The 15,344-nt window shown below is 30.9% G+C and overlaps 2 protein-coding genes across 3 annotated transcripts in view; both read right to left on the bottom strand.

Annotated features, from left to right (window-relative positions):
• Positions 1-15,344, bottom strand: part of LOC311289077 (NACHT, LRR and PYD domains-containing protein 12-like) — a 61,253-nt gene that overhangs the window by 41,663 nt on the left and 4,246 nt on the right. The window lies entirely within an intron of this gene.
• Positions 4,174-15,294, bottom strand: LOC311289205 (uncharacterized protein). Of its 2 annotated transcripts, XM_084407017.1 has the most exons (9): positions 7,116-15,294; positions 6,659-6,790; positions 6,440-6,574; positions 6,175-6,243; positions 5,389-5,483; positions 5,182-5,308; positions 4,961-5,081; positions 4,818-4,885; positions 4,174-4,645 (listed from the first exon to the last, which is right to left on the bottom strand). In XM_084407017.1, exons 1-9 carry the CDS (start codon positions 10,047-10,049, stop codon positions 4,532-4,534), a joined length of 3,795 nt encoding a protein of 1,264 aa, XP_084263143.1. In that variant the 5' UTR covers positions 10,050-15,294; the 3' UTR covers positions 4,174-4,531. The 2 variants fall into 2 exon arrangements, with proteins under 2 accessions (XP_084263143.1, XP_084263142.1); XM_084407016.1 differs by having other exon boundaries at positions 4,818-5,081.

The raw sequence follows: 15,344 nt of genomic DNA, 5'->3' as shown, positions 1-15,344 counted from the left end.
AAATTCAGTTCACACATCACTGCTGCCCTTATGGTTATACTACAACACTTATTTTGGGAAAAATATATATTTCAAATTGTATATACAATTGTAAATGTAGATTTTTTATGATTTTTATGAAAAATATTCAATAACTTCACTGTAATTTACTGTATTGTTGCCAAATTCAGTTCACACACCACTGCTGCCCTTATGGTTATACTACAACACTTATTTTGGGAAAAATATATATTTTAAATTGTATATACAATTGTAAATGTAGATTTTTTATGATTTTTATGAAAAATATTCAATAACTTCACTGTAATTTACTGTATTGTTGCCAAATTCAGTTCACACATCACTGCTGCCCTTATGGTTATACTACAACACTTATTTTGGGAAAATATATATATTTTAAATTGTATATACAATTGTAAATGTAGAATTTTTATGATTTTTATGAAAAATTTTCAATAACTTCACTGTAATTTACTGTATTGTTGCCAAATTCAGTTCACACATCACTGCTGCCCTTATGGTTATACTACAACACTTATTTTGGGAAACATATATATTTTAAATTGTATATACAATTGTAAATGTAGATTTTTTATGATTTTTATGAAAAATATTCAATAACTTCACTGTAATTTACTGTATTGTTGCCAAATTCAGTTCACACATCACTGCTGCCCTTATGGTTATACTACAACACTTATTTTGGGAAAAATATGTATTTTAAGTTGTATATACAATTGTAAATGTAGAATTTTTATGATTTTTATGAAAAATATTCAATAACTTCGCTGTACTTTACTGTACTGTTGCCAAATTCAGTTCACACATCACTGCTGTCCTGATGGTTATACTACAACACTTATTTTGGGAAAAATATATATTTTAAATTGTATATACAATTGTAAATGTAGAATTTTTATGATTTTTATGAAAAAAATCAATAACTTCACTGTAATTTACTGTATTGTTGCCAAATTCAGTTCACACACCACTGCTGTCCTGATGGTTATACTACAACACTTATTTTGGGAAAAATATATATTTCAAATTGTATATACAATTGTAAATGTAGATTTTTTATGATTTTTATGAAAAATATTCAATAACTTCACTGTAATTTACTGTATTGTTGCCAAATTCAGTTCACACACCACTGCTGCCCGGATGGTTATACTACAACACTTATTTTGGGAAAAATATGTATTTTAAGTTGTATACAATTGTAAATATATGATTTTTATGATTTTTATGAAAAAAAAAGCAATAACTTCACTGTAATTTACTGTATTGTTGCCAAATTCAGTTCACACATCACTGCTGCCCTTATGGTTATACTACAACACTTATTTTGGGAAAAATATATATTTCAAATTGTATATACAATTGTAAATGTAGATTTTTTATGATTTTTATGAAAAATATTCAATAACTTCACTGTAATTTACTGTATTGTTGCCAAATTCAGTTCACACACCACTGCTGCCCTTATGGTTATACTACAACACTTATTTTGGGAAAAATATATATTTTAAATTGTATATACAATTGTAAATGTAGATTTTTTATGATTTTTATGAAAAATATTCAATAACTTCACTGTAATTTACTGTATTGTTGCCAAATTCAGTTCACACATCACTGCTGCCCTTATGGTTATACTACAACACTTATTTTGGGAAAAATATATATTTTAAATTGTATATACAATTGTAAATGTAGATTTTTTATGATTTTTATGAAAAATATTCAATAACTTCACTGTAATTTACTGTATTGTTGCCAAATTCAGTTCACACATCACTGCTGCCCTTATGGTTATACTACAACACTTATTTTGGGAAAAATATGTATTTTAAGTTGTATATACAATTGTAAATGTAGAATTTTTATGATTTTTATGAAAAATATTCAATAACTTCGCTGTACTTTACTGTACTGTTGCCAAATTCAGTTCACACATCACTGCTGTCCTGATGGTTATACTACAACACTTATTTTGGGAAAAATATATATTTTAAATTGTATATACAATTGTAAATGTAGAATTTTTATGATTTTTATGAAAAAAATCAATAACTTCACTGTAATTTACTGTATTGTTGCCAAATTCAGTTCACACACCACTGCTGTCCTGATGGTTATACTACAACACTTATTTTGGGAAAAATATGTATTTTAAATTGTATATACAATTGTAAATGTAGATTTTTTATGATTTTTATGAAAAATATTCAATAACTTCACTGTACTTTATTGTATTGTTGCCAAATTCAGTTCACACATCACTGCTGCCCTTATGGTTATACTACAACACTTATTTTGGGAAAAATATATATTTCAAATTGTATATACAATTGTAAATGTAGAATTTTTATGATTTTTATGAAAAAAATTCAATAACTTCACTGTAATTTACTGTATTGTTGCCAAATTCAGTGCACACGTCACTGCTGACCTTATGGTTATACTACAACACTTACTTTGGGAAAGATATGTATTTTAAGTTGTATATACAATTGTAAATATATGATTTTTATGAAAACAATTCAATAACTTCACTGTAATTTACTGTACTGTTGCCAAATTCAGTGCACTCATCACTGCTGCCCTGATGTTTATACTACAACACTTATTTTGGGAAAAATATATATTTTAAATTGTATATACAATTGTAAATGTAGAATTTTTATGATTTTTATGAAAAATATTCAATAACTTCACTGTAATTCACTGTATTGTTGCCAAATTCAGTTCACACATCACTGCTGCCCTTATGGTTATACTACAACACTTATTTTGGGAAAAATATATATTTTAAATTGTATATACAATTGTAAATGTAGATTTTTTATGATTTTTATGAAAAAATATTCAATAACTTCACTGTAATTTACTGTATTGTTGCCAAATTCAGTTCACACACCACTGCTGCCCGGATGGTTATACTACAACACTTATTTTGGGAAAAAAATGTATTTTAAGTTGTATATACAATTGTAAATGTAGAATTTTTATGATTTTTATGAAAAATATTCAATAACTTCGCTGTACTTTACTGTACTGTTGCCAAATTCAGTTCACACATCACTGCTGTCCTGATGGTTATACTACAACACTTATTTTGGGAAAAATATATATTTTAAATTGTATATACAATTGTAAATGTAGAATTTTTATGATTTTTATGAAAAAAATCAATAACTTCACTGTAATTTACTGTATTGTTGCCAAATTCAGTTCACACACCACTGCTGTCCTGATGGTTATACTACAACACTTATTTTGGGAAAAATATATATTTTAAATTGTATATACAATTGTAAATGTAGAATTTTTATGATTTTTATGAAAAATTTTCAATAACTTCACTGTAATTTACTGTATTGTTGCCAAATTCAGTTCACACACCACTGCTGCCCGGATGGTTATACTACAACACTTATTTTGGGAAAAATATGTATTTTAAGTTGTATATACAATTGTAAATGTAGAATTTTTATGATTTTTATGAAAAATATTCAATAACTTCACTGTAATTTACTGTATTGTTGCCAGATTCAGTGCACACACCACTGCTGCCCTGATGGTTATACTACAACACTTATTTTGGGAAAAATATGTATTTTAAATTGTATATACAATTGTAAATGTAGATTTTTTATGATTTTTATGAAAAATATTCAATAACTTCACTGTACTTTACTGTTTTGTTGCCAGATTCAGTGCACACACCACTGCTGCCCTGATGGTTATACTACAACACTTATTTTGGGAAAAATATATATTTTAATTGTATATACAATTGTAAATGTAGAATTTTTATGATTTTTATGAAAGATATTCAATAACTTCACTGTAATTTACTGTATTGTTGCCAGATTCAGTGCACACACCACTGCTGCCCTGATGGTTATACTACAACACTTATTTTGGGAAAAATATGTATTTTAAATTGTATATACAATTGTAAATGTAGAATTTTTATGATTTTTATGAAATATATTCAATAACTTCACTGTAATGTTGCCAAATTCAGTTCACACATCACTGCTGCCCTTATGGTTATACTACAACACTTATTTTGGGAAAAATATATATTTCCAATTGTATATACAATTGGAAATGTATAATTTTTATGAAAAATATTCAGTAACTTCACTGTAATTTATTTTTGGGAAAATGTTTTATTATGAAAAATAACAAAGATGAAAAAAAAAATTAACAAAGATTTTACTGTGATAGAAACTTACAACCTTTGTACAACCTTTGCATAATCCTGGGAGATTTTCTATAGAGCCAAATATAGTCAATGACAAGAGATATTGTCAAACTCTCCTATGGCCTCTTAACTTGCTTTGCACATAGCACAATACCAAGGGATAGCTTTGCGTGGTATTTGTGCTGCTAACAAAGATTTTACTGTGATAGAAACTTACAACCTTTGTACAACCTTTGCATAATCCTGGGAGATTTTCTATAGAGCCAAATATAGTCAATGACAAGACATATTGTCAAACTCTCCTACGGCCTCTTAACTTGCTTTGCACATAGCACAATACCAAGGGATAGCTTTGCGTGGTATTTGTGCTGCTGTCATTCCAAGACATCGTATGTGAAACCATCTCGCACAAGCTCCACACTGAATCTATAAGGGGATAAATAATTATATCAATTATATGCTTTAGGAATCCTATGCATAAAAGTGTTACAATAATGAAAGATTTTAAAATAATCCATGGAATTTCACTCCAGATGTTTTACATAATCCACTACATTATCTACTGTACATTTTAAAACAATTAAAGTATAAATCTCACCCAAACAGCATCCACAGTTTTTGGCAGGTCTTTATTTCCACAGAAGGAACAGAAGTCAATGTTTGGAACTGAAATACATTTTATACATACACATGAACTGTTAAGTTTGTAATAAGTATACATAATTGTAATATATATGATACCTGATCCTTTTAGAATGTCGTCAGCCATGTCTCTTCTTAGATTTTGAAGAGCTTGCTTTGATGAGTCAATCTCAAACATCCGTGGAATGTTTGGAAACTCCATCACTGTCATCTTGGCCATCTGTACGGATGGCATAAGTACATGTATTGTGTCTTATACAGTAAAAATACAGTATGTGTTATCACATCTATCCTAATATTAATATGTTTCATAGAATTACCTGCATCACAAAGACCCCACAATTGGTACCATCTTTTTGGAAGGTGTGGGTTATCTTTCCAGGCTTCCACTTGATGTTAACCCAGTCCTCCTTTCCAAGTCTATTCCGTCGCATCTTGAAATACTCTCTAAAAAGTAAAGGTTTAGTGTTTTTTATTTCCATTTTTAATAACTTTCCCAATAGTTTCCATAATCCATCTTATATTACCCAAATTTGTAGCAGGCTTTTTTGGAGTCCTTCACTTCGTTTGACCCTTGCATAGGGTCAACCACAAAAATGTGTTTTGAAAGGGCATGAAGATACTGTTGAAAAAAAAAAGCATATAATTTTACCATTCCATTAAGACTCAAATCTTTACATGAATAGGGACCAGTAATCCAATGGTGTCAAGGCCACCTCATTACTGATTTTCTACAGCTCAAGACAAACTGTCAACACAACATGTAATAATTTCTTTCTTAAAATGTCTGTACATTTTAAATGTAAAACTGTAACAATTTTCACTGTTATCCTACTTTTTTTTTAACAGAACATACATGTATGTTTAACATTTGTTAAACATGATAAATGATACATTTAACATTTTAATTATTACTTCATCCATAAAAGTACCTTGAAAAGGAATTAATTAAAAAAATTGGTCCTTTTAACATTGTAAAGGACTCACATACTGTCAAGTTTTGCTAATTTTGGCCTCCATACACATAACTGTTTTCACATAAATTGATAAGACATACTGATAGCAATATAAAATAAATATATTATTTGTGATATATAAAATATTTAATAATAATAATAATAATAATACAAAATATATGTATTTGTAGTTGAATTTACTTCACTATATTCATATAAATATTTATAGCATTGTAAGGCTGATGGGCTTTAAATACACAAACCATGAACTGTGCAGAAATGCTGTTAATAATAATAATTTTGAAAGACGAATGATATGTTAGCCACAAATTATTACACGATGAGCTCTATACTCACCACAAACTTCCAGTGTACTTTTGCTGTGTTGACAAATCCAATGGCTCCATCATAGTCATCAAATGTGACCTGATACAATGTGTGAAAATGAAAAAAGAACAACTGCATTTTGTATACAGAAACAATAGAGACATGCTTGCAATGAGTTGTGAATTCCTTTCAATTGTTTGTCGTTGTTAGATATTTAATATCAAACGCGATTAATCACGATTCATCCTTTGACAGCGCAACAAAATACATATTAAATAAGTACAGAGGTTCTTACATTTCTTAACCCTTGCCTGGCCATTTCTTCTCTCGATTTGTGTAAAATGACATCGATGGTGTAGTGATTCAGGTGGTATAGCCGGCCAGCAGTACTTGTTGAATTAAGGATGGCTCCAATGTAACATTCAATCGCCTAAAATATTGTACAGAAGATTAATGATTCAAAATCGTCAACAAATAGATTAAAGTGGTACAACAGTTTTAATGAGAAACTTGCCTCGCCTACAATGAACTCATCCGGCCTTAAAGTATGGAACTCTTTGTGCCGCAGGGTGAAATTCAGGCTCTGTTCATGCCTTATAACCGCAACAACTATTTCAGTTGGTTTGCATTTCCAAAGGGCATCAACCTACAAGGATATGAAGAAGAGAACTGTAATTACTTCACACAGTATTTGAAAATTCCATATTAATTAATTACATATTAATTAATTACATTTTAAATGTTAGCTACTCTGACAGCACATTCTACTGTCCTTGTACAGACAACTGTCATTAAACTAACCCATTTCATTTGGTGTATGAATATGAATGAATATTTTTCATATTTTTTAAATGAGAAAAAATTAGAAGATAAGATAAAAATACTATTTGTATAGCTCCTTATAGTGCTATAGGTGGCTTTAGGCTCTACAAATTACCATGAGTTGATTTTAGTAATTTAAATGATCATACCTCTGTGGTAGTCTCTGACATTTTACATTTGAAGTCAATACTACTGTTATTGACATCTTTGCTTTTTTTCTTGGTTGCCTTTGTTTTCTTTGGAATTGGAACAGTGAGTGGAGGAGTGTAAAATTTGGAGTTGGCGGTTTGAGGCTTTGAACCATCTCTCTTTGCCCAACCTTCCTGAGATTGAGTTATGTCTTTTCTTGAGATGGGTCTAAGTAGCAAATGTTCAGAGAAGTTATGAGCCATGATGTGTTCTCTGTACCTCCCCTGTAAAGAGCCATACATTTTTCTGACAAATGCTCCTGGTCTCAATCGCCTTTGTTTTTTCAGAATTGAGTGTTTCACGATTCCGAACCATCGCTCAACATGGCAATTTGTGTCCCTTGTTTTACTTGGCATGGAGCTGTCATCTTCTTTGCCATCTGCATACCTTTTCAAATCCCCTAACAGCAGACCACTCCAAAGTGGAAAAATGCCAAGATAGTTGTCAAAAAGGACATCAACAATGCCAGGGCAGAAGTACACATTTTCTTCATCATTTGTAGTCTTTGACTCCTCTTTTCCAAGCTCTTCCTGTACCTCCTTCAAGACCTTCTTGAATTCGTATGTGAAGGGAGATCTGCCAACAATTGTGCGGGCATTTGCTCTGTCCACATCATTTTCTTCCTGAGTTAAGGGGCTGTTCTGTAAGTTGTCAGTCTCTTCCATGTCGGGAATCTTGCCTTCTTTTATTAAGTCCTGGATGGCCTTCAGATTAATCCTGACAGTACTGGTGCTGTATTTCCCCATTAATACAGTGCACAGTGAGCGGAAGATTTTGAGGGCTGTGGTCATTGAGGTAGTGTTTTGCAACCTGGCAAATGCAAATGTTGCAAAATCCTTCAAACCTTTGTCTGCCGTTTTTCTCCCAAATGACTGAGAGACAGCTTTGAGCACATGTGCAGAACATATATGTAGCACTGTAAATGCTCCGATATCCTTCCATGTCTTCAGTTTTGAACAAATGTCAAAAGCCCTGTCCAAGTAGCTGACAATGCTCTCCCTGTTGAATGCCAGAAGAACACTTTGGAGTAGTGCCCAGCTATAGTCTGTTTCTATCTGATGAATTCTTAGTTTTGTATACTGTGATAGTTTTCGGAGGAACTGCATCATCCAGAATGTGATTGGTGGTATAGAGTGTTCATTTGTCAGCATTTCACAGACGGGGAGGGGAGGTGCATTTTGACCACATCCAGGCAGAGTGAGAGAGTAGTAAAGGACTCTTTTGGTCTGACCAGGAACTTTTGATGCAACATTTCCTGTAGCATCTAGGTATAAGGCCAGTGGAGTCTTTTTTCTTAGGTGTTGCACCACTATGCTTACTCCTGTTTCAGTGTACATGTGCACACCGAAGGGGTCCACTTGAAAGTGCTGTATGTACCCAGGCATTTTGTGAAATTTGATGTCACATTCCTTCATGATATTTTGAGTGAGGTACATCTCAATGAACATGTCGTCATGAATTCTTTTACTCTTTCTAATTTCTGAACTTATCACTTTTAGAACATTTTTGTTCAGACTTCGGGTTATGTTTCCTGAAATTAGTTCAGGAACGGGTGTTTGTTTTAGTTTTCTGTAGAAGAATTGGCTAACTCCTTTGTGTAGGGCTCTTGCAATTCTCCCTCTTCTTGTGTTTGATGCTGGTCTGAATTTTCTTTCACTTTTTTTGTGTGCAATTTTTCCTCTTTGTAGCACAGATATCTTCACTGGGTTGTCTCCCACTGGCTCCTTTTTCTTTTTAAAGAAGTATTTTGCACTGCAGGAAGGAAATGTACAAACTGCTGTAATATTTAAATATGGACTATTAATTTTCCGGCTGTGAGGAGTTTTAATATGCTGGCTCTTGAAGGCAAGGGTACAACAGGGGTTTTTCTGTCTGAAACTGTTGTAGAATATATGGGTCCACGGTTGTCTTAGTTTCGTTGAACCACGCCGTGGAACAATTGTTTGCCATTTCTTTCTGTTCACTGTAATTATGAACCTTTTTGAAACCACTGTCATCTTTCTCCATTGTTTTTTGTTCCCTGTTTCTCCACGTTCAGATGGGACTCTGCTCTCCAATGACACATTCTCCGGTTCACCTTCTGTGTCAGTTTTGTCTGATACTTCAACAACATCAGTGATCACTTCCTCCACTTGAACTATACTATTTAATGACACATTCTCCTGTTCATCTTCTGTGTCAGTTCTGTCTGATACTTCAACAACATCAGTGATCACTTCCTCCACTTGAACTATACTATCCAATGACACATTCTCCTGTTCATCTTCTGTGTCAGTTCTGTCTGATACTTCAACAACATCAGTGATCACTTCCTCCACTTGAACTATACTATTTAATGACACATTCTCCTGTTCATCTTCTGTGTCAGTTCTGTCTGATACTTCAACAACATCAGTGATCACTTCCTCCACTTGAACTATACTATCCAATGACACATTCTCGTGTTCATCTTCTGGTTCAGTTCTGTCTGATACTTCAACAACCTCAGTGACAACTTCCTTCCTTCCTTCTTCTGTCCCACTGTCTTTAGTACATGCTTCTGTAACATGTCTCTCTTCATTAGTTTTGTCTGTGTTGCATACTGATGTCTCCTCAGTTTTACAATCAGTTGTTTTTTTATCCATTACCTGAGCATCATTCATCTGTGTGTTACAAACCAAATCTCTTACTCCATTTCGATTTGTGGTCCACATGACCCATAGCCAATGACGGTTTTTATTATGATCTTGACCAAACAGAGTCTGAGAGAGTTCAGACCAGATTTCTGAGGAATATCCTGTATCTCTCTTTGTAATGTTAATACTCTTCATTGTTCTGACCAAAGCATCCATTCCACCAGTCATTGCACACAAGTTTTTCCTCTGAACTCTCTGTCCTTTTTTAACTCTACCCATATTGTTTCAAATTGCCTTTCGAAGCTAGGACAAAGGGAACAGACAAATCTTTTCATCAAGATACAGTCAGTTTGTGTAGTAAAATATTTTGTCAATAAGACAAGTAGGCCCATGTATGTAAGGATACAGTAGGCACTTTTAAAAAAACTGATTTAGGGCTGCCCATCAATTTAAATCATTCATCAGATTAATTGCATATCTTTTTTATTAATTCATGTTGATTTTTCACAAGTAATCAACATGATTGCATGAATAAAATTGCATTCATATTTGCTGAAAGAACATCCCAAAGTATGATACATCACCTTATTGTTACAGAGAGAATCATTTAGATGCCATAAAAAAGCCTATTAATAAGTTAATGTAAATGTAATAATAATAAATCATAACTGTGCAGGGAACTGTTCATCCATAGGGTAATCATATGTCCCTTTTTATATACATATAAATGCACGTGTATTTATCAATATGTAGAGCAAAAAAAATTGTGATTCATTTTGAGAATCCAGTAATTTATTTATATTTTGAAAATGCATTTTCAACATTAAATTACACTATTTAATCATTCATGCATTTTTAACGGTTTTGTTTGCTTTTTTGTATTATTTTTGATGTTTTAAATTTCTCATTTATTAAATCATTTTAAATTTACTCTTTTTATTATCCATTAAAATGTCCAGACAATTACTTTGTCACTTAGTAAATTAATGTTTAGTAAATTTACTAGTCAACACCTTTTAAATTCCTATTTTTATTGTATAATTAGTTATTTATGAAATGCCTATTTACGAGACACTGCCTCACAATTTTTTTTTCTTTTTGTTTTCCTTTATTTGTCAACAAAACAAATGCGCGGCAGGAATTTACATGTTATGCTAAGGTTGCTGTCCCTGTTCACGAAGTGCTGAAATGTCAATCAATTCATGATACTCCTTTTCACGAAGTGCCAGTGCCAATGTCAATGAAAATGTCGATCACTCTTCATTAACTTGTTAAAAGTGTGCAAATGACAATCGATCATTTCCCTTTAAATATAATATCAGACCTCCCTCAGAATTGGTTAAACACATTCATTTCTGATTTAGTTCATTTTGCTATTTTGTTACTAACTTAACATTAGATGGACAGCCCAGATTCAAGTATATAATTTGATTAATAACTTAATATATGATAGGTTAGACAAGGTATATATATATATGTGTATATATATATATATATATATATATATATACATACATAATTACAGTCTGAACAGGTAAGAATCATTCAACTAACTACATTATAGGCCACAAAAACAAAATATTACTTACATGTAACGATGGAACTTGACTGAAGAAAAAAATGTCAGACGATTCAAAATGTATGAAAAGATTCTTTTCCGAAAGTAGTTCTTACAGACAAAAACAAAAAATCTAGCTCTACCAGACTTCACTAGCCAATCAGGAGCAATTTTAATGTGTGCATGCAGTGATACAGGTAGTGATTAATTGAAAGTTGCTACTGACTGGCTACTGATTTAGTCACACTCTGCAACTATCATTTGATTGGCTTATGGGCAAAAGCCATGAGACAAGCATGCACCCCTTTTTTTTTTTTTTTTTTTACAATTATGGAAAATGTAGAAAAATAAAGAAAATGTAACGTTTTGTCTTCATAGATTTTCATGTTTGTATAAAGAATAAATAAACATTACTGAAAAATTAGGCTCTTTTATCATGCATTTGAAAAACAAAACAAAAAACTATTTGTTTAGTTTTGTACTTTGTCTCAAACAAAGTACTGCGCATCAGTGATGTATTTAAAAAAGGATGACCCCAAACTTTTAAAGAGCGATTGGGGGTTAAGCTTGTTCCAAGTAGCATATGTGACATTTTTCAGATTTATGCCAGTTTAGTTGATTTTATTTTCCAATTTCTATAAAAATTGTCTCTGTTGCAGTGACATACGTGTGTGTGTGTATGTGTGTGTGTGTGTATGTGTGTGTGTGTATGTGTGTGTGTGTGTGTGAGATAGAAAGTTCGTTCCACTTTGGGTTTATGCTCTAGGACCAGACCTTGATTTAAATGTAATTTTTTTTAGATTTATGCCAGTTTTGTTTATTTTATTTGCCAATTTCTGTAAAAATGCTCTCTGTTGCAGTCACATTCATGTCTGTGTGTGTGTGTGTGTGTGTGAGTGTGTGTGTGTGTGTGTGTGTGTGTGTGTGTGTGTGTGTGTGTGTGTGTGTGTGTGTGTGTGTGTGTGTGATAGAAAGTTCGTTCTACTTTTTATTTATGCTCTAGAACCAGACCTTGGTTTATTTGTAGAAATTTTCATATGTATAATGGATTTACTTTTATTCTTTTGACAAACAAAATTAAAAAAAGTCATTTTTTTCATTTTCCCATTTAGTTTCAATGTGGGGTCATTTTGACCCCAAACACGTTAAGTGGTAAAAAAAAATGTACACACCTTTAGAACAACCAAATCAAGCCCAGTTTTTTTTGTGCATGTTTAGATAGATTATTTAGGAAAAGGCACAGAGTTTTATGCCCCTGAGATGAAGGTAACACTGTTAAAAAATGAAGGAAAAGTCCAATGGGGTCATTTTGACCCCCAACAGTGAATAAGGGTTAAATGAGGCATTAATGCAGTATGTAAAAGTAAAGTTATTGAATATTTGTAATAATAAAAAAATCATAAGATTATACAAAAATATTTTCCCCAAAAAAGTGTTGTAATATAACCACCTGTAAAAAGTGAACAGTTGGATCAACTTAAAAAAATTACTTCAATTGGTAACACCTAAAGAAATTAAGTTTTCTCAACTTAAATTATCACGTTTTTTCACGATAAAATGTGATAATTTACAGTATTTACAGTAAATTACAGTGAAGTTATTGAATATTTTTCATAAAAATCATAAAAAATCTACATTTACAATTGTATATACAATTTAAAATACATATTTTTCCCAAAATAAATGTTGTAGTATAACCATCAGGGCAGCAGTGGTGTGTGCACTGAATCTGGCAACAATACAGTAAATTACAGTGAAGTTATTGAATATTTTTCATAAAAATCATAAAAATTCTACATTTACAATTGTATATACAATTTAAAATATATATTTTTCCCAAAATAAGTGTTGTAGTATAACCATCAGGACAGCAGTGGTGTGTGCACTGAATCTGGCAACAATACAGTAAATTACAGTGAAGTTATTGAATATTTTTCATAAAAATCATAAAAAATCTACAGTTACAATTGTATATACAATTTAAAATACATATTTTTCCCAAAATAAGTGTTGTAGTATAACCATCAGGGCAGCAGTGGTGTGTGAACTGAATTTGGCAACATTACAGTAAATTACAGTGAAGTTATTGAATATTTTTCATAAAAATCATAACAATTCTACATTTACAATTGTATATACAACTTAAAATACATATTTTCCCCAAATAAGTGTTGTAGTATAACCATAAGGGCAGCAGTGATGTGTGAACTGAATTTGGCAACAATACAGTAAATTACAGTGAAGTTATTGAATATTTTTCATAAAAATCATAAAAATCATATTTTTACAATTGTATACAACTTAAAATACATATTTTCCCCAAAATAAGTGTTGTAGTATAACCATCCGGGCAGCAGTGGTGTGTGAACTGAATTTGGCAACAATACAGTAAATTACAGTGAAGTTATTGAAAATTTTTCATAAAAATCATAAAAAATCTACAGTTACAATTGTATATACAATTTAAAATACATATTTTTCCCAAAATAAGTGTTGTAGTATAACCATCAGGGCAGCAGTGGTGTGTGAACTGAATTTGGCAACATTACAGTAAATTACAGTGAAGTTATTGAATATTTTTCATAAAAATCATAACAATTCTACATTTACAATTGTATATACAACTTAAAATACATATTTTCCCCAAAATAAGTGTTGTAGTATAACCATAAGGGCAGCAGTGATGTGTGAACTGAATTTGGCAACAATACAGTAAATTACAGTGAAGTTATTGAATATTTTTCATAAAAATCATAAAAATCATATTTTTACAATTGTATACAACTTAAAATACATATTTTCCCCAAAATAAGTGTTGTAGTATAACCATCCGGGCAGCAGTGGTGTGTGAACTGAATTTGGCAACAATACAGTAAATTACAGTGAAGTTATTGAAAATTTTTCATAAAAATCATAAAAATTCTACATTTACAATTGTATATACAATTTAAAATATATATATTTTCCCAAAATAAGTGTTGTAGTATAACCATAAGGGCAGCAGTGATGTGTGAACTGAATTTGGCAACAATACAGTAAATTACAGTGAAGTTATTGAATATTTTTCATAAAAATCATAAAAAATCTACATTTACAATTGTATATACAATTTAAAATATATATTTTTCCCAAAATAAGTGTTGTAGTATAACCATAAGGGCAGCAGTGATGTGTGAACTGAATTTGGCAACAATACAGTAAATTACAGTGAAGTTATTGAATTTTTTCATAAAAATCATAAAAATTCTACATTTACAATTGTATATACAATTTAAAATATATATTTTTCCCAAAATAAGTGTTGTAGTATAACCATCAGGGCAGCAGTGATGAGTGAACTGAATTTGGCAACAGTACAGTAAATTACAGTGAAGTTATTTAATTTTTTTCATAAAAATCATATATTAACAATTGTATATACAATTTGAAATATATATTTTTCCCAAAATAAGTGTTGTAGTATAATCATAAGGGCAGCAATGATGTGTGAACTGAATATGGCAACAATACAGTAAATTACAGTGAAGTTATTGAATTTTTTCATAAAAATCATAAAAATCATATATTTACAATTGTATATACAATTTGAAATATATATTTTTCCCAAAATAAGTGTTGTAGTATAACCATAAGGGCAGCAGTGATGCGTGAACTGAATTTGGCAACAATACAGTAAATTACAGTCAAGTTATTGAATTTTTTTCATAAAAATCATAAAAATTCTACATTTACAATTGTATATACAATTTAAAATATATATTTTTCCCAAAATAAGTGTTGTAGTATAACCATCAGGACAGCAGTGATGTGTGAACTGAATTTGGCAACAGTACAGTAAAGTACAGCGAAGTTATTGAATATTTTTCATAAAAATCATAAAAATTCTACATTTACAATTGTATATACAACTTAAAATACATATTTTTCCCAAAATAAGTGTTGTAGTATAACCATCCGGGCAGCAGTGGTGTGTGAACTGAATTTGGCAACAATACAGTAAATTACAGTGAAGTTAT

The sequence above is a fragment of the Rutilus rutilus genome (assembly GCF_951802725.1).
Source record: "Rutilus rutilus genome assembly, chromosome: 4".
NCBI classification, from domain to species: Eukaryota; Metazoa; Chordata; class Actinopteri; order Cypriniformes; family Leuciscidae; genus Rutilus; species Rutilus rutilus.
Note: the sequence above shows the minus strand (reverse complement) of the source record. Positions and strands in the feature narration are given on the sequence as shown.

Excerpts from the sequence above, each read along its gene's own strand:
- LOC311289205 (XM_084407016.1), bottom strand. The coding sequence starts at position 10,049 with ATGGGTAGAGTTAAAAAAGGACAGAGAGTTCAGAGGAAAAACTTGTGT. Across the intron at positions 5,484-6,174 it reads AAGTACACTGGAAGTTTGTG|TATCTTCATGCCCTTTCAAA; the intron begins GTGAGTATAGAG and ends TTTTTTCAACAG. Across the intron at positions 4,646-4,817 it reads AAACTGTGGATGCTGTTTGG|ATTCAGTGTGGAGCTTGTGC; the intron begins GTGAGATTTATA and ends ATCCCCTTATAG.